The sequence below is a fragment of the Grammomys surdaster genome, unplaced genomic scaffold, assembly GCF_004785775.1.
Source record: "Grammomys surdaster isolate TR1022 unplaced genomic scaffold, NIH_TR_1.0 232, whole genome shotgun sequence".
Classification (NCBI taxonomy): Eukaryota; Metazoa; Chordata; class Mammalia; order Rodentia; family Muridae; genus Grammomys; species Grammomys surdaster.
This window is the reverse complement of record NW_021604677.1, coordinates 1,587,304-1,606,089: the sequence shown is the minus strand read 5'-3', so window position 1 is coordinate 1,606,089 and position 18,786 is coordinate 1,587,304. Positions and strand designations below refer to the sequence as shown.

The 18,786-nt window shown below is 44.3% G+C and overlaps 1 protein-coding gene across 1 annotated transcript in view; it reads right to left on the bottom strand.

The window, feature by feature from the left end:
• Sim1 (SIM bHLH transcription factor 1) overlaps nucleotides 1–7,416 on the bottom strand; it is an 85,090-nt gene extending 77,674 nt beyond the window's left edge. The window contains exon 1 of the mRNA XM_028773630.1: nucleotides 6,990–7,416. Within this exon, the coding sequence (XP_028629463.1) occupies nucleotides 6,990–7,164 (175 nt within the window). The 5' untranslated portion in view covers nucleotides 7,165–7,416. The remainder of the gene's footprint in view (nucleotides 1–6,989) is intronic.
• Nucleotides 7,417–18,786: the final 11,370 nt, after the last annotated feature.

The window sequence follows — 18,786 nt, the reverse complement described above, 5'->3', positions numbered from 1 at the left end:
CCTTGGGCCCTGCAGAGCCCAGGAAACCAGAAGCTTCTTGGGATCAGAGGGCAGGACATTCCCGCTGGTCCTCTAGAGATCTGAGGCTGTAGTTGTCTGGGACTAGTCCTAGTAGCCCCTCAAGCTTCCGAAACCTGCGTTTTTAGGCAAACAAACATTTTTAATATAAAAATTTGAGGGTCGCCTGAAGCCGCCACCAAATCAGTGGGTGGGGTCGCAGGGTTGGAGGTTGACGGGGGCGTGTAAAAAGATCCTGCCTAAGAACTCCCGACGCCTGCTTTGCTTTGTCGGGTTGTGCCCTCATTAGCATGCGCCTACAAGGGAAAACAAGACTTGCCCACAGGTTAATAAGCAGCCAGAGCCGGTGAGAGAGCCGGTGTGAGCTAACAGGGGAGTCCATATCCCTGCTCTGCGCCCCTCTCACACCTGGGAGGAAACTTGTTTTCACAAAGTCTGCGTTCCCTTTTGTGGGCAGAGGAATCTTGTCACACGGTTGAGTCTAGGTTAATGTTTTATGAGGAACTGACTGCCCAGCTCTACCGGTGGATCTCGCTCACCCTCCAAAATGTGGAGGACACCTCCCCAAACCAGATTAAGGGTCCCATTTTCCAAAGTCTTAAAGTGCTGCCAAGGACCCTCTCTCACCTCTTTCCTTCCGTGAAGCTCCCCAGCACCCAGTTTCAGTTGGAAAGGGGGAAGCTGAGATTTCGTTTCTGCACTTGACCTACCGCAGAAAATTCGCAAATCCTTTGATTGTCTGTTTAAAATGAGGAGGAACCAGCTCCTTTTGCGGCGGGATTACAGTGAGAACAAGATCTAAAGATTCCCTTGTAACTCGGTGAGGCAGAGGGAACAGGGTTTTGCAAAGGAGAAAAGGCTCTCTGTGAGGGAGGCGATAACTAAATCAGGTTTCAGACAAAAGGATTTTCCCCAGCTAAAGTGGCTGAAGACAAAGGAAAACATAATCTATTTTGGAAGATTTCCAAGATATGCTACATTAACCTCAGCAGATACATTTTGCTTCTCTCAGGCCCCTCACTTTCCTTAAAATCTGGTTTATCATATTTACATAAGTAGTATTAGAAGGGGTGTATCTATTATGAATCTAAAGGGCTAGCTCACATTTCATGTGAAAACCCAAGCAAGTTTCACTGTTGCTTTACCCTTGGTGCACGGTTGAGCCATTTCCATTTAAATACCCCCTGACCCAAGGATTACCTCAATGGACTGACTGCGCGGGTTTTGTAATTTCCTGAAAATGAGATTTCGATTTATAAAACAAGAAACCAATTAGTAACCAAATGAGGCGAAGTAGATCCACTAAAATTGACCTAATCCCACAGGCACCATTTAGGCCCGTTCTTGGTGAATGAATGATGAGCCCCAGTCTAGCGCGCGCTCAAAGCATCATCCAGCTGTGTTATTGCAGGCAGCAAAAATAAATTGATCGGGCTTTTTCTTCGAATGAATTTCATGCCCTTGACAAAATACAGATTACAGGCCAGGCATCGCCGCCTCCTTTGCTGGCCAGAGAGAGAAGAGCTTGTTGTAGTGGCCCCTTCTTTCTTTCCTCCCTTATTAGCACGGCGTCTCCATAAAAATGAGTCCTCCCCACAACGCTTAGTGTGTCTCTGAGGCAATAGGAAGGTTTCCTGTGACCCTTCTACAACCGAGGACAGGGGTGATACAAGCCCTTCCACATCCTTCTAACTTCAGGTCCCCAGAGGCTAGTGGTTGCTACTTAGGCGGAGTGCATGAAGAAGAAAACCCAAAACCCCAAATACCACGAGTGTGTGCCAGGGCTGAAAGTCCTGCCCTGGCATTCCTGGGGCTGTGACATCAAGCAGCCTTTGGGTTCTGGTTTGTCGCGGGTCAACAGCGGAGCTCTCTGGGGAAAGAGGAATGGGTGTTCTGCGTCGGACCAACTCCTGGTGCAGTTTCAGAACAGAGCACTTTGTCCAACAACGAGGCGCAGCAGTGTCACTGCTAGCGCTAGGAATTGTCCCAGATCCCTGCATGTGACGGGGCTCTCAAAGGCTCCAGCGATCCACCTCCGCAAGGCCTGCGCTGTACCGCTGAGTGGACCTACAGCGCGTGCCCTGCCCTTGCCTGCCCGCCTCTCCCGGGCCAGAGCAGCGATGGCTGTGCCAGGAATCTTCTAAGTGTTATTCGCAGCTGAAGGCCACGAGTTTCTCCGGCTTTATCCCAAGCCGGTGTTCGTGCTTCCGGTTGGGGAACAGTAGCTGCCAACCCGCACCCACTGAGCGTTGTCCAACACTACAAGAAATTGGGGTTTTCTCAGATTTAGCTTAAAACCGGGGACACGTGTTCTTCATGGAGGCTGAAGGTGTCGTCTCAATGGAGTTTAGTCTTCAAGAATGCCCGGTCTTGGTAACGCCACCTCCATAGAAGACCCTCGCCTCTGAAGCAAGGCAACCCCTCACCTGGCGACCCGCTCTCCCGGGAACGAGGGACGGACCCGATCTCCTTTGAGCTATAACTAACTACTCTGGAGGATAGTAGTGCATTGTACATCACAAAGGATGAGTATCTAGCAAGGCCTGACCTTTAGGTAGGGGTTGAGACGTCGCCAATTCTCTGAGAACTTAAGCCCGCTTTGGTTTGGAAACTGCCCAGACTTCAAGAATAGATGATACAAAAAGAGGATCTGACCTGTCACTTGTACCTACTGAGCTGAGAGCTTTCCGCGGTGGAAAAGAGTATGGTAAGGTCGGAGATAAAAAGCGACTGAGAGTCTGAACAGAACCACCAAAGTGTCAAACCTGCCAGCATGTCAGACCTGTGAAAAAAGTTTACCTCATTCTACCCATTCCGTTAGCACCTTCGGAGTAACCGGGCTGATCCTAAACAACTGGCGGTCCAAGATACTGGCAAAGTGACCCGCCTAAATAATCGCTATTGTTACTGTCTGTCTCCTTCTCGTGAAAAATACCTGGGCGACAAGCGAATACCAAGAACCCAGAAGTTTGCATTTGGAACTTCCATCTGAATGCAAAAATTCAAAGATACCAAGATCCCCCCCCAATGATAAAACAACTCACCTAAAAATAACATTTATCTTTATATGTTTAAGTTTTAGTCTTAGATGGATGATTGTACCCCGTTTGAAAGCATCCTACCATAACTTATGATGTTCCAGTTGTTATTTTTAATTTGTGATACATCCGTTTTCTCTTTTTTTAAAAAAATCATTGATCGAATCTACACGTTCTAGTCATAAATCTGCCTTGCACGCAGTTTAATTCTGCACCCACTTAAAGCGAACATCAAAACTGGAATTGAGCAGAGGAAACCAGACTTGAGCATAAACTGTGTTTAAAGGAGGCTTTAAATGAGAAAAACTTGTGTTAGAAAATAAACATGGAAACCCAATGCTCAATCATTTCCCTGAGCAGCAAGAAAAACAGCCTTAAATCACACATCCACGTGGGAAACTGGGCTTTTTTTATTCTTTAGGTTTTTTTTTTTTGAGTTAACAGAAAAAAAAATCCAATGATTAAGGATTTCAGGTTTTAGATGACTGTTGTAGGTCCTGGGTATTATGTTTATAAATATTTACTAATTTCAACTCTTGTGATTATTTTTATTTTCCATAGACATATTGACAGTAAATCATGATGATACTACCAAGATTAAAAACAGTTAAAGATTTGAAACCATATCTGATCTTTCACTTATTCTATATTACAAAATGCTCCTGGCCAAAACTACAGTAGATATGGATAAAAAAAAAGTGCTTTTTTGAAAGTTGAATTTGTCCTGTTTTACATATAAGTAAAGTTACATTGGTTTTTTTTTTAATACCTTAATACCATCTCTCTGGTTTTGATAACGACAAAGATTTGTACATTTTTACATTCTGCATTTTTTTCTGTTTCAAGTCTATTTTTAGATTGAATGTGATTAAACAGAAGATATGCATTTTCAGTGATCTCACAGTGCTCTTTCTTGATTTTCCTTTTTTAAAATTTAATCTCTAATGCTGATCTAAAGCTTGTTTCTTCTCCTTCCTCATCTTCCTCCACCAGCACCTCCACATCTGCTTCTGCTTTGAGCCTCCACCTCTAAGAGCAGGGATTACAGGTGTGCACCCCCACACCCAGTTTTAGTTACTTCAAATACCTGCATCATTTTCTCCATCTCCCTTTCTTTCTTCTTCCCGCACTCATTTCTCACTCAACTGTTCAGTATTGCCTATTCTGAATAAACATACCTATGCCCAAACATGGACCCAGACAACAGCTACAGGGAATGACCTACTTTTTTTATACCCACTCCACCCCCTTCAGATGAGTGTGGAAGAATTTTTTGTTCACTTACCATATAGTTATTGGGCATTACACAGTAGTGTAAATGAAGTGTGATATGTACAAAAACAAGTTTTACAGCACTGCTATGCCTATATTCATGCCATCAGATTAGACTGTTTATAAAATCTATGTCAAATGTGATAGAATATTTACCATGATAAAACAGCTATGTTTATTCTTAAAACAAAACTTTATTGATGTTATGTGGTGGGAAAGCTTTAAGACATGTAACATAACTTCAAATTCTATTTAGCATCACCAAAAAGATTACAGAGATGTAAAGTGTTCAGCTCACCCCCATGCTTAAGTTGAACCCTAAGTAAAGCCTAAACCCAAATTTGGCACCACCTGCAGGTAGTGCCTGGTTTTGCGGCTTGTCACTATTTTGTCCTCGGAAAACGGCTGAGTTTAATAATTGTTTGCCTTTGTTGTTTTCGTTAATATAGTAATGGACTGTACTTCGATTTAGTGTTTTTGAAGCTCAAACAATTTCGAAATTAAAACCTCATCCCTAGGTGCCAGCTGTTCTGACGATCCCGTCTAACTCATCGAGTGGAGGTTGCGGGTGAGTTATGAACTCCACAGAAGCTGGCGAAATAAATGATGTGCCCAGAGTTCACACATCGTCCATCCCCGCCCCTCATAAACTCACACACATCCGTAGAAGAGAGGAGAGGTGGGAGGGGCCAGAGTTCGGTGAGAGAGAACTGTAGAAAGCACAGTTGTCTGTTAAAGTAGCCAAAGGCCTAGCTAGCAATCAAGAGGACCTCATAAAGGAGAATATACTTTGAGTCTTTCTATTTCTTTATAAAGCGATTTTTAATTTTTAAGAGTTAGCGCCTTCAGAGGAAAGATTCTTCTCTTAAAATACAAAAGTAAAACGAATAGAAATATCCAGCCCGATCTTCTCAGAGACTACCTCGGGTCTGCACTGAGTAGACTAGGGCCTCTCGCCTGTCGGTTCCCAGCTCTGTTGAGTGACTGCTGGGGAAACCAGCCCTCTATTCTTCTCCTGCGGTTATTCGCTGCCCCACTAGCAGCACCATATGCTGCTTCTGATCAAACAGCGAGCGACATCGGCACCAATAATTGACGAGACCCACTAGAAATCACGCAGAAAGGGAGCCCACTGAGACCGCAGTAGCGGACAAATCACTGCTAATAATCCTGTTAGGAACAGTGCAACAGCGGAGTTCGAAATAGCTTTATTTTTATAAAGTAGGCGCTGACAGTATAAAAGACATGGAGATCTCTTTTTTAAGCAGAAGGCAGTGTGGTATAATGGTGATTCTTCCAGCAGCAATTCTCAGTACAGGTTAGATCTAAAGTGTGATTTTTAGATTTTTACAGCCCTTCTCCTTTCTTCTTAAAACAAAACAAAACCAAAACATTTTTAGCTATTCTAAACTGTAATTTCTCTCCTCCCTGTATTTCAGAGTAAAAAGAGATGTTCAGGGAACTAACTATGTAATTCTACTGATGGGTTTGAGGATAGAAATAAACTATTTAAAAGGTTTTTATGGTGGTTCTGACTAGTTTGCAGCTCTTTCGCAAGTTTTAAACAAGCACCAAGCAAAGAGAAACTTTATTCCCAGCAATAACTAGCCCCCTCATCAAAAATAACACCCCTCAAACACCTAAAACCAACGACAGGTCAAAAAGAAGTTCTCATTTGTCTCATTTGTAAATAAACAAACTTTTTTCTCTAGAAGTTTTGTTTGTCTAGTAATCATTCTTCTACATTCTTAAAACTTCCTCCCCTAACAAAATATTTTTTCTATTCTGTTTGTTATTTGGGTGAGTAAGGGTGAGCAAATGGAAGATCAAAGAGGTCCTTCTCTGGCGAGTATTAACTTTTTCCACTAGGTAGAAATGATTTCACACAAGACCATGCTCTGTGAAGAACGTTCTGCTTCTCACAATGAGTCTTGGTAACTGAAATTCCAATTTAAAATCATATCTGCTGCTGTTATTCCAACTTCTAGGCCCCATGAGAGTTTGCCTCGATTTGTCAGCCACCCCCCGAAGACATTTCTGTCTGCTCTACTTTCCACAAGTCTTGACTATTTTGAGACAAGTTTATGATCTTACAGATAACGCCAAGGCCAGAATACAGCTCACAGAGCTCCAGTTTAGGAATCTCTGGACATCTTAAAAACTGAGAACCAATTTACCATAACAGCCAAGAGACTAGTGGAGTCAGGGCATACTGTTCGCACACACGTCTCTCGCCTAATCATGGCCCCTTTGATAACTTATTATCTACTTACCTAGCACCGTGTTTATACGTCTAATCTATTCCTAGCAAAAATAAATAATCAGGCAGCTTCCTGCTTTCTATTGGATACATCTCTGGCAAGAGGAATTAAAAGTAAAGTCATGTTTGGATTAGCACTGCTTTCAACTGAGCCAAATGTTGATAAAAGTACTATTGAGTTGTTTCGCAACCAAGCATTCGTATGGGATGGAGAGAAAAATACAGAGAAGAAGAGAAAGACTAGGAAAGGCAGGGAAAGCCCTTTGGCGCTGACTGCTCAAATAGCTTGGTTAAATTTCCCTTTTTAGAGAATGTAACCCACGATTCCAAACACAAGTACATTTCTATGCTGCTGGGGTAGGCTTACTCCTTCGAAATTCAACCTAGGCACAGCCACTTACCTTCTGGAAAGACCACTCTCATTTTGAGATAGCTGGTCGTGAGTCTGATGATGGATGCTTTGTCCAGCTGCGAGGTGATGGCTGAGGGTAAAGGCAGTAACTTAGCCAGTTCATAAAATTCACTGTTTTCTTTCTCCCTCCTCGTCCGGGCAGCATTTTTAGACTTTTCTTTCATCGTGTCTAGGGCTCCCTTTCTTCTTACAACGTAAACTCCACAGACACATCCAAAAACCAAAAGTTAACTTTCAATTAGAGATCACACTCGGCAAAAACATAACTTTAAACGAGGAGGCTGAAGTTTGCTCGGGAAGACCGGAGAGATGCTAGGAACAGGACAACGCGGCAAACAAAATACTTTCTTCAAAACGTGAGATGTACGTATAAAAGAAAGCAGCTGGTTCACGGCAAATCCGGGCAATCCTTTGGGAGTTTAAAGTATAAAATGCTGGAAGGACTCTGGAGGAGCCAACCTTTTATCTGATCCGTGGTGGGAACCCCGGTCCTTGGGAAATCGACATAATAATACCCGACGTTTGCTTTCCAACCCCTCTGGTTTGAGCCGGCTTGTAGAACACAGGAGTCGCGGGTCTTTCAGATCACTAGGAAGACAAGAACACCAGAGAATAAGATATCTAGGGCTAGACTCAAACCCATTGCAATTCGGCAAAACGGCCCCAAAGGGTCTCGTCGCAACCCGGGGTATTTAAAACTTGGAAAAGTCGGCCCCAGGACAGCCTGGGCTTCCGACGGCTAAACAAACGCACGCCTGCTGAGAGCTCGGCCGGCCGTGCGCGCCAAGCCGGCTGTCCGGCCGTGAAAGTGGGATTCCGCCTTGCAGAATTCCTCCACTGCTCCCGACTCCAGCTGCCTCTCCTCCGCGGGGCTCACGTCTGAGGGGTTCCTCGAGAAGTGCGGCTTACGCATCAAACACCCCCACCCCGGGGGGACTCCCGCAGTAGCACAGGGGGCACCGCAGCGCAGGGTTAACAGGTGGCACGCGCGACAGCCCCTCGTGGGCATCACCTGGAGCTCTAGGCTCCTCACCTACCTTCTGTCCTCGAGAGCGACGGAGGCTTCCGAGACTCCCCGCCCCCTAACTGCTCTCAAGCCTGTGCGCTGGCTGAGCCTCCGCGGCAGCCTCCCGGCTGTCACCTGCAGCCTGCAGTGTGCCTGGGCCGCCTTCCCTTGGACACGAGTGGGGGAGGGAGAGGTAGCAGAGGGAGGAGGACACAGATTGGGGACAGGCGAGGTGTTTTCCGAGTCCGAGTCCTCCGTAGTGGTTGGGAGTCGGTACTGTTCCTAATAGGGAGCCCAAAGCGCCCCCCTGTAACTTCTTTATAGCTTACCGGGTTTAGCTTCAACTTAGCTCCCAGGTTCCCTTTCTCCCGCCTTTCTCAAATGCCACTCATAAATTTCCCCCTTTCTATTGGTCAGAGGCACCCAAGGCTCGACGTTCATTGGCCAATCGGGGTGAGTGACGCGAATGCTTCCCTGTGCCTCCTCCCCCCCCCCCCCCCCCCCCCTGGGCTCGCGGCTCGGGTCCTACCGTGAGCCTGGCAGCTTCGCTCCTAATGAGCCCCGGGCGCGGGGTCGCCGCTGCCCCGCTGCCGCCGCTGCTCCAAACCCCGAGGCCTTCCGCGTGCCGCGTGTCACTCGCGCTCCCTAGACTCGGGTGTCTGCTGCGCACAGCTTGCGGCCTTGCCTGGGGGCTGGCTCCCCCGTGTTCCAGGAATGCGTGCGATAGCATCCCAGACAGTGGCCAGGATTTCCCTAAGGCTGCGCGCCTCATGCCTGCAGGACTGGGTGAGGGAGAATACGACGCTGGACTTTTTTACCCTGATACCACTGTGACAAAATTCATCGCCAGATGTACTAAATATCTGCCTTTAATTCCAAAAAGGGCAATTTTTTTTTTTTCGAAATGATTCGGGTTTGTGACTGATGCAAGATGCATAGGTTTGCTGGGTAGTTTCCTATGGGATCTAGCGAATGGATAGTCAGAAGAAGGATGCGATAAAAGAAGCCTAGAACACTAAAACTAATATCTCACAGAGTTATTATCTAAACGTTGGGCAACTCTGCGAGTTTTATTTCGAGAGACAAAAGACCAGCATGAATATTCCTTCTAGAGAGGGCACAATTACTGTGTGAACTTGAAAGGTGTTCAGTTCCCCATCAGTTCTCAAACGAACTGTTCTCAAAGTCCTGTTTAGGGGGGAAACAGTAGTTTAGAGAGCATCCTTTTTTTTTTTTTTTTTAAGAGTCTTCTCTTTCAGTCATCTCACCAGAGGCAACAGATCGCCATGAAAAAAGCCCAAGTTTCTCTTAAGACAATGAAAGCTCATAGACTTCATCCCGGGCTTCACCCGCCTTAGAAATCAGTGCACCAGAAACCGCGCTCCCTGCTCCTCCTTTTGCCTCTGAGAAAATAAATTCTTTGAAAGAGTCGTGTGCCATCCTGATACTTGGCTCACCTTTAAGAGTGCTCATTGAAAAATAAGACATCTGTAGCCTCCTGGTCCCCCGCCTCCCAATGGCAGTAAGGACATTGGGAGCTAGGACAATGGGAAACGTTCTGGAGTATGGGGAATAATTACACATCTCAGCGACACCTGGAAAAGGGAAAGGAAAAGAACTAAACTAAGACTGTAAGGTGTTTCAAAACCGGAACCACTTAGCAGGGTTATAATCCAGAAGTGAGTGGTTTCCCCAGTGGTTGTGGCCACTTAGAGGCCTAACTCTTGGTGGGCTCCGGATCGTAGTCCATCTAATGATAGATACACTGTCAATGGAAGGTAGTGATATCCTGTGGCTCTCATCAAGAATCCGGAAAGACCAGATAACGTCAAGTTTCTTGTTGGGATGGTGGTGGTGGTGGTGGTGGCGGCAGCAGCGGTGTATGAAAAACCTTTCGTGACTCCCTTTTCCGATAACCTGCAAAGAACTCAGGATGAGAGCAGCCAACGAACTAAACAGTGGTAGGTACCTTAAGGTTACGCAGTTGTTTTCTGTTCCGACTGTGCCTTGGACAGGATTTGTGCAACCTGCCTTTACTTCACACCCCATCTCTACTTCAAACGGAGGCACAGGCTGTGGAAGTGCTTCTCTGGGATCTGAAATCTGATCCTACCCTCTGTGGGGGTTGGTGGAGGAGTCCGCTGCGCAAGCCAGGCTTTTCCGAACGATGTCTTTGAAAAGGCACTGGGTATTTTGCCTCAGTGCAAAGAGGAACAAAATGAGGGTGGGAGTCTTGAGGGCAAACCATCTGTACTGAGGATCCCGACAAGTTCCTCCCCTCGCCCCCGCCCCCGCCCCAAAGCTCAGCTGTTCACCAAGCCAGGAGACCTTCTTTAATATAGTTAATGCCCGGCCCAGAGGTGACAGGCCCTCGCTAAATCTTCAGCAGATAACTAGCAGACCGTCTTTTTGGTGAAAGACTGAGTTAGCCAGGCAATGAACCACCTGTTTTTCTAATCTTTGCGCTCAGGTTGGAGCTGGAACTGGCCTCCTTGTCTTCCATGCCAGGCACCTGAACTCCGTCCTCCAGGGCCGCCTGCGCTCCTTGACAGCCCGGGACACCAGCTGGGAACCAGAACCTCGGATGTTACCCACGTGCTCACGCTCGCCACCGGCGTGGGAAACAGGTTTCCTGAGTCTGTGGGATAACCCTAACTACTTTTCCGAGAAGAAAGAGTCTGACAAACAGGAGCCACCAGTGCCAAGCTGTCTAGTGGCCTCCCAGAGCACAGAGACTTCAGGAGTATCCATCTCAAAGCCAAAACGCATTACTCCCCTCTTTTCCTGACCCAAGAGAACTAACAGCCTTCTCTTCTGGGAGTCCCTCTCTCAAGGGGAGCCGGGAAGCTGGCTGTCTGGAGCCTGGCGTGGGGGCGTGGCGGACTCTCTAGCTACATTAGCAGACACCCGGGACCGTGGCCGCGTGGGCACAGTAGGATCTCTTCTGGGTGGATTCGGGAATTGATCGAGCCTGTGCTGCCAGCCACTGCAGAAAGCCGAGGAGGAGCCTCGACAAGGAGGGCGGGCTAACCTTTCTTGATCTTAGAAAAAGTCCTAAGGAGAGACGCCAAATCTGAGATTGTACAAGAAGTGAACGCTGGAGGGAAGGAATCCCAGAACAAGTTACCAGGGTGGGTTTCAGCGCAGCAGCCTGGACCTGCATTGACTCCTGCTCTGGCAAAGACTTCTTTCATGCCTCCCCCTAAGCTTTAGCGTCACAGTTTTTTTCCCCCCCGACATCCTAGAACTAAATCCTAGGATTCCTGTCAGACTGCTAGAGACACACATGCACTGTTACATACATGCACTGTTATTACTGTGAGTACAGGTTCCATCTTCCCAGATGTACAAAGAACATATATATGGATTTTAATTAATAGCAAGATTATGATGAAAGGCATATTTATAATCAATACAACATCTGAAGATGGGCATATGAAGCAGATTGTATTACAAGCAGGGTTCAACCCTCTACCACAGAACAGTTTAGGAAAATACTAAAGTCTTCAGAAACGGTAACATTTTTCTTTCACGGATACATGCTGATTTTAATTCTATCTCGGACTTTCAGGTAGATTTTGACAGCGCTGGTGAAGTTACTGTATTGTTGAAGGACTCTTTGACCTTCCCTTGGGACAAGCCTGTCATTATAAAAGGAAGGAAGAAAGAAAGGAAGGAAGCAAGGAAGCAAGGAAGGAAGGAAGGAAGGACAAAGAAAGAAACCTCCAAAAAAGAGTCAAAATTAATATTTCAGAAATTACAGTAAATGTTGCTTCTCTAATCAGGAAAGTAGACGGGGAGGGTGGAAGGGGAAACAGAGAGAGAAATGGACAGATAGTTTCCTGAATTGTTACCCAGGTATCTGCCTTAATTGACCTTTAAAATATCAGAAAACTGTTTAGTTCACTGTCTACAAACTGGAATATAACACCAACTTGAGAAACAAGAACGATTCATGCAAGTAAGGATTTTGTACTGTTTCTCTGAATATTCTGGGCATTTTTCCATCCACATTTTGAAACCGTAGTCTAAAATACAACCTTGAACTGGCTGCTGAACAACGACTGATGCTTCTATTGTTCATCGTTGTGTAGGCAGGCACAACTTTTACGCTTTAAAATGAAATGTGCTAAAAAGCTGTAGCTGAAAGAAAACGGACCCTGTGCATTCTGAAGATGTAAGCTGATAGGAGCCTACCGCTCAGGGAGCAGATACTTTCCGCCTTGCTTCTTTACAGAAATTGAGCTAGGAATGATGCATACCTAATTCAACAATCCCAACAGTGGGAAACTAGAGAAGTGGGTCCTAACCCTCTTCTTAAAGAGAAGATCTCTAAATAAGCTGGCTGAGACAGGCTAGTGCCTAGGAGCAAAAATGGACTGCGCATGGTCAGTAGCCTGGGAAAGGGTGAGAGGTCCCGAGGTTAGGCAGCTGAGTACTTCAATGCCCATGTCTCAGGGCTTTGAGTGTCTTTGGACTAGCTTTCTAGGCTTTCTCCTTCCCTAAGCCCCAGTTTTTTCTTTTATCTGTTAGAGCCAGTGCATCCCAAACATAGTTTGCTATGTTGCTGGCCTAGCCCTGAGCTCTTTAGAAAATGTGGGTAAGGAATTTTGGCATGGTGGATTCCTTCAAATAAGTAAAGTAGCTGCTTACTTCCAGACCTAACCAATCCTCTGGGTCATCTGTGGTAGAGCTGGGAACAGAAGGACACGTTTAAGTGTGGTCCTCTAGCCCCACACTGACTTAAGAACATAATATTTTATGGCAATACAACCCCCTGCAAGTCTCATGGCCAGAAGAAGTGATGACTTTAGCTAGGGGCACCAGTTCCATCCCATTTAGGGCTACTGGGACCAGTGTGGATACTAGAAAACTGTCATTACTTAACCTAACAGGGGTACTGCCCTAGGACAGGAACCTGGAGTAGCCCTCCAAAGACAAGTACCTCACTGTTGACATAGGGCTGAGAGTTAATCCCTCCTGGATAGGGACTGCCTTTCTGCTTCTACCATGGGAGTGCCATCTCTAAAAGGCTCCAGACAGGTTAATTAAAATACTGAATGCCAAGACCACTCCCATGGTAATTAATTGTCACTTACCAAGTGCTGCTGCTGTGGCTAGCAAAGAAACTACAATTGGAAACCCCGTGTCTTAGTTTCAGAGAAGCTGTAAGGGGTGGAGAGTTTGGAATGATAGTCCTTTTTTGAGGGATAATAAGCATAAAGTGACATGGCTGTCTAGGTGAGGCCCTTGAGCAGGAGAGATTCTCTGCAGACAGCCCGTTCTGGCTGTTTGTCGGTTACTGCATCTTCAGAAAGATGGCCAGGCCCAAAACCAGATCAAAAGTACCAAGCCATCCATGCAGATCATCCCTCCCTCCCTTCCTTCTTTCCTCCCTCCCTCCCTCCCTCCCTCCTTCCCTTCCTCCCTCTCTCCTTCCCTCCCTCCCTCCTTCCTTCCCTTCCTTTCTTTCTTCCTTCCTTCCTTTCTTCCAGGGTCTTACTATAGAATTCACTGTGTAGACTTCAAACTTATAGAGATCACCTGCCTGTGCCTGCAAAGTTCAGAGATTAAAGGCCTGCACCACAACCCCAGAGCAGATCACTCTTCTGTGGGGATTTTGTTGTTAGGAAAACAGGGATATGTTCAAGGTTTCATCAGGTGTACCAGAGCTCAGGATTCTCAGCTATGCCACAAGGAAGACAGAGAATGTGGGGCAGGCCCATCTGAAACACACTGAAAAAATAGCAGGTGGCCATTGTTTCTTTGGATGAACTAATTTCTTTACTTCAAGGTTTTATTTCCTGTGCATGGATATGGGAGTGTGTACAGGTGGAGGTTAGAGAGAACTTATGGGAGTAACTTCTTTCTTTTCTATCCCTTGAAACCTTGTGATTGAACTCAGATCTACAGGCTCAGCAGTGGGCTCCTTTGTCCTCTGTCCAGCTGGTTTTTTTTGGTTTTTTTTGTTTGTTTGTTTGTTTGCCCAGTTTTTGCAGTATGGTCAATTGAACCCGGGAGTTCATGTATACAAGAAAAGCACTCTACCAACTGAACTATAATTCCAGCCCCTTCCCTATGTTTTAAAGAAAAATAAACAGTGAAGTTTTCCGGGTGTTAAGTATGGTGTTATAAGCAGAGAATTGTTACTGAGGAAGACGTCCTGCCTTGGTGCATTGGCTTTACATCTCCTCTAGGATAGCTATCATCCCCTCATCTCAGGTCACATTATGACAACCAAACTTTATTGACCTGTAGGTATTTTTTGCCACGTTTTTATGACATTAAGAAAATGTGTGTGTGTGTGTGTGTGTGTGTGTGTCTGTATTATGGGCTGGTGAGATGGCTCAGAGGTTAAGTTCAATTCCCAGCAACCACATGGTGGCTCACAAACGTCTGTTATGGGATCTGATGACTTCTTCTGCTGTGTCTGAAGACAGCTACAGTGTATGTGTAACCAGGTAGTGGTGGCGCACGCCTTAAATCCCAGCGCTTTGGAGGCAGAGACAGGTAGATCTGAGTTTGAAGCCAGCTTAGTATATAGACTGAGTTACAGGACAGCCAGGGCTACACAGAGTAGCCCAATCTTGAAATCCAACAAAATAAAATTTATATTTTACAATTGTATTGATACAAAGATAGATACAGTTTAGGGTAGATTCATTATTATATGATTACTATTCTGTTTATCTTCTTTTGTGATTGTAAAAGAAGTTACAGTTAACATATGTGCCTTCTGATCCTCTTCAGGGGTCCTCTAGAGAGGTGCAGGGGATGGTTATTTGTTCAGAAGCCAGAGCTCTCCTACTGGGATAGAACCTGTCTGCCCCTCAGTGTTCCTCCTATAATGTCCATTCATCCTGAAGCTAAGTGAAAATCCAGACAACTAGGTTACCAGAATCATTGCTTAACACCCACCCTACCTGGAAAATCAGATTATTAGATGTCATTTAAAGCAAGGTGCACACCAGCAAAGGCACCTTTAGACTGCCAGTTTGTGTCAGATGTTACACAACTACTTTGCCTCTTAATGTTGGAGTTTCCTTATGGATACTTTAGAAAACATTGATTTTGACATATCATTCTGCACCTTAAATTTTCACTTTCTATGACAGTGTTCAGACAGTTTTCTCATTCTTTCCTTTATAAACTTCCATGTAGCACTCATTTTAAGAATATGTACAAGTAAAAATTATTTAACATGTCACCCACATGGGCATTCAGATTTGTTTTCTCTTTTTATCACAATATTGCCATGAACAGCACTGTGCCCATACCATTTACCTAGCTACAGTTTCTTAAAGGTAGAGTGGCAGGGTCAAAGGGCACTCAGATTTGTGCCTGTGATCAACACTGCTAACTTGCTCTCCAGGAATGTTGTTCTAACTGACACTCCCACAAGCAATGAAGTGGCACAACCCTGTAATGAGCCACATTTTAACTCTTTTCTCGCTGGCAACTGAAAAACATCAGTCAGCATTTGCTAGAGAGATTCAGTCTAAGAGCTCTTTGAGTTTGTCTCCTGTGAACTGTCAACTCAGAAATATTGAAGGATGATGGCTTCCTGGTTCTCAGGTAGTCCCATAGATAAAAGAGACAGTGAAAAAAGATAGGACCTAGCTTTAAATTGAGATAAAGGCGTTTGCTTGCTGGTGACACTGACAAGAAGACCCAGGAAGGCAAGTTCAAAGTTCAGAAGTCATCAATCCGCTCTTTAAAAAAAAAAATATAGCACACTTAACATTCTTTAATGCAAAACACAGAGTGAGATAAATATGCAAACATAATTCCAATGTTTCTTCATCCAGCAGATCTTCTAACTAATTATAGTCAATTATATCATACATATGCTAACATACTTTCTAATTTCTAGATAGATTCTGTGTGTTTTGAAATTCAGTTGTCCCAAGCGAACATTTGATCAACCTATTTCTGTATTTTACTTGCAACCACATGGGGACTTCATCATAAAAATAACTCAAGGATTAGCATATGGCATGCTATCACTTCTCATGATTGGAACGAATGACATGGAGGATACAAGGGGATAGCTTCATCCTATCAAGCATTTTGACTCCAAGAAAAGCCATCATGGCTTGGTTAAGAATCTAAATAAAAATGATAATAGGAGAGAAGAGAAGAAAACACATGCAGGCAAATGTGCAGCCTATCAAGGCTTAGATCTGCTTTTATATTTATTTTCTCTTTTGGAGATCCAATAACTTGTTTGTGATGATAAATATCATGGCATAAGCCATCATGTGTTCTCCCTAAATAATTCAAAGCCACAGGGAAAACAAAACCTCTGTAGCAAATCAGACAGCAATGAAATGGATATTAAAATTTTCTACTAACTCTTAGGAATTTTTAATTGTTTCTTCTGTTTGGGGTTGTGAGTACATTTAAGTATAATCCAATTCCTTATTAGATACTGAAGAATGCTCTTTCTCTTTCCCACTCCAGCCCCTCCCATCAGAAAGACATGATAATGAGAAAGTATTCCAGCAGGAGGAGCTGGGTTAGCCACAAATGGATTCCATGGCAACTCCTGACTCCACATGACTTCTAATAACTAGCATTTCAGTTGAAAATTGTCTGTCTGATATTCTGTCCAATGCTGGTGCTTTATGTGGGGTTTTCCCTAGTTTGCATCTCAGGAACAGAGTCTTAACCTTCAGTTTCATGGATAAGCAGCTGCAGCAGGGATACGTCACCACCTGTAACCGTGAGGCAGCTGGTGATTTGTCAAGTATTTCTGGCTCAATTTTCAGACTAGCTGGCAGAGATGAACACTGAATGAGAAATGCCCAAATCTGGTACCACATCATGTAAAAAATCTGGGGGTGTTTTCCACTGCAAAATGACAGAGTCAAATGTTCTCATTCAAATGAGTCCACAAGGCTCCTGACAGCAGGCGTTGGTGTTGAGATGCTAGTGATGGACCACTGCATTGGAGAAAACCTATGTAAGACATGAGTAGCCAAGATTCCTTTCAAAAAAGAGGAAAAAAATGTGATGCTTTGCTAAAATGGTGGGATATGCTAGTGACTAATACTCGTATGAGTTTGAGTATACTTCCTGGCATGATTGTGAAGAAATATGCTTGAGGACAGGGTTGTAAAACCTCATGTCTATTTTATAATTCTTTATTGTCCTGGATGGGCGAGTAACCTGTGTCTCAAACAACTCAAGCAACCTCTTTTGGATATATTGCAAGGCAATGATGGAATTGTGTGTAGTGGTAAACATGAGTCAAGCTTGTGTTCCTGATCCATTTCCAGAGCTCCTGGGTACTATTGGGAAGGTTATGCCTCTTCTCTGGACAAAAGCTGACAGTTGGTTCTACCTTAGTTCTGTATTCTACTCAGAGTGTGCATTTCCCCTGAATTTGTATGAAAGCACTGTCTGTCTGGTTTGATGCTGGCCATACTGGTGCCTCCTGCCTTGTTCCAAGGCTGTATGTTGCTTGGGAAGTAAACATGCGAGAATTTCAGTTGTGAATGCATAAACAAGACACTTTTATTCCAGGTGACTAAAAAAAAATAATAATAAGTGACAGAGCAAGTTGTGAGGGCATATTCCAAAGAAAACGGGAAAATTAAAAATAAATGTTATAATGAAGAAAAAGAGATAAGCACTTGAATGTGGGGAACATTGACAAATGTGTCTTATCTAGAGCAGTACATCATCATATGGAAAATGGTTTGAAAACAGATTGGCCAAATTCAAAGGAAAATACTTTCAAAATAACCGAGTATGTCTATTTTGAAAATGCTATTAAATAGCTTATGTACTTCTAAAATGTGACTTTAAAGTGTCTCTCTGACTTTGAATAATTGGAAATTTGAGGTCAAGCTGTGTTGACTTGTAATTGACAATGTTTCTGTCAGCCATCAGCTTTTCAATGGTCACTAATACTTTAGCTTGTAAGGGACTTTCAGATCTTATAATGAGCTGAACCCTGACCAGTGTAATTGTGTGCTGAGCACACACAGAGTGACTGGAAAGCATGGGGTGCTCAAGAAAGAAGGCTTTACCTAGTCTTCAGTTCCACATGGAATTGAGATTTCAACGTAGCTTCTGTGAACCTGCAATCCTGAGAAAAGGGGGACACAGGACACTTCCCCATGTTTCCAAATGAGACTGGAGGACAAAGAGTTTCTTAGAACATATAATGTAATAACCACAATAGTCCTGAGCATAATTTTTGCAAACTTAGTCAAACATTTCTACACAGACCCTTAAAAGCTGTAGAAGACCAAGTGGAAAGGAAGTAGATGAGCTAAAAAAAATAGAGTAACTAAGGGTGAACACCCCAATTAAAATCAAGGAAGCAGAAACATTTATGACCTGAAGGAAGAGGCACGAATTTCTTCCTAAAGCTTTTTTTTTCTTAACTTTCATTTTGAAAATAATCACAGATTGATAGGAAGTTGTGGAGAAATGTGTAGAATTCAGTATACCTTTCATCTAGCCTAGTCCCGTGTTAACCTCTATCATAGCTATAGTGCAAGTTGACACTGGTACTATTCACAGCTCTTATTCAGCTTCCTCCAGTTACACCATGGTATGTGCATGTGGTGTGTGTGTGTGTGTGTGTGTGTGTGTGTATGTGTGTTCCATTCAGTTTCATCACATGTGGTTTCCTCATATTGCTTCTTTTTTGGTTATATATGTACCTGACCCTGTTTCAAATCCCAGTAGCCTTACTTTGAAAGTTACTTTTTAAAAGACTCAGGACACCATTTCCCCTAAAGAGAGTGTGACTGTGTCAACATGG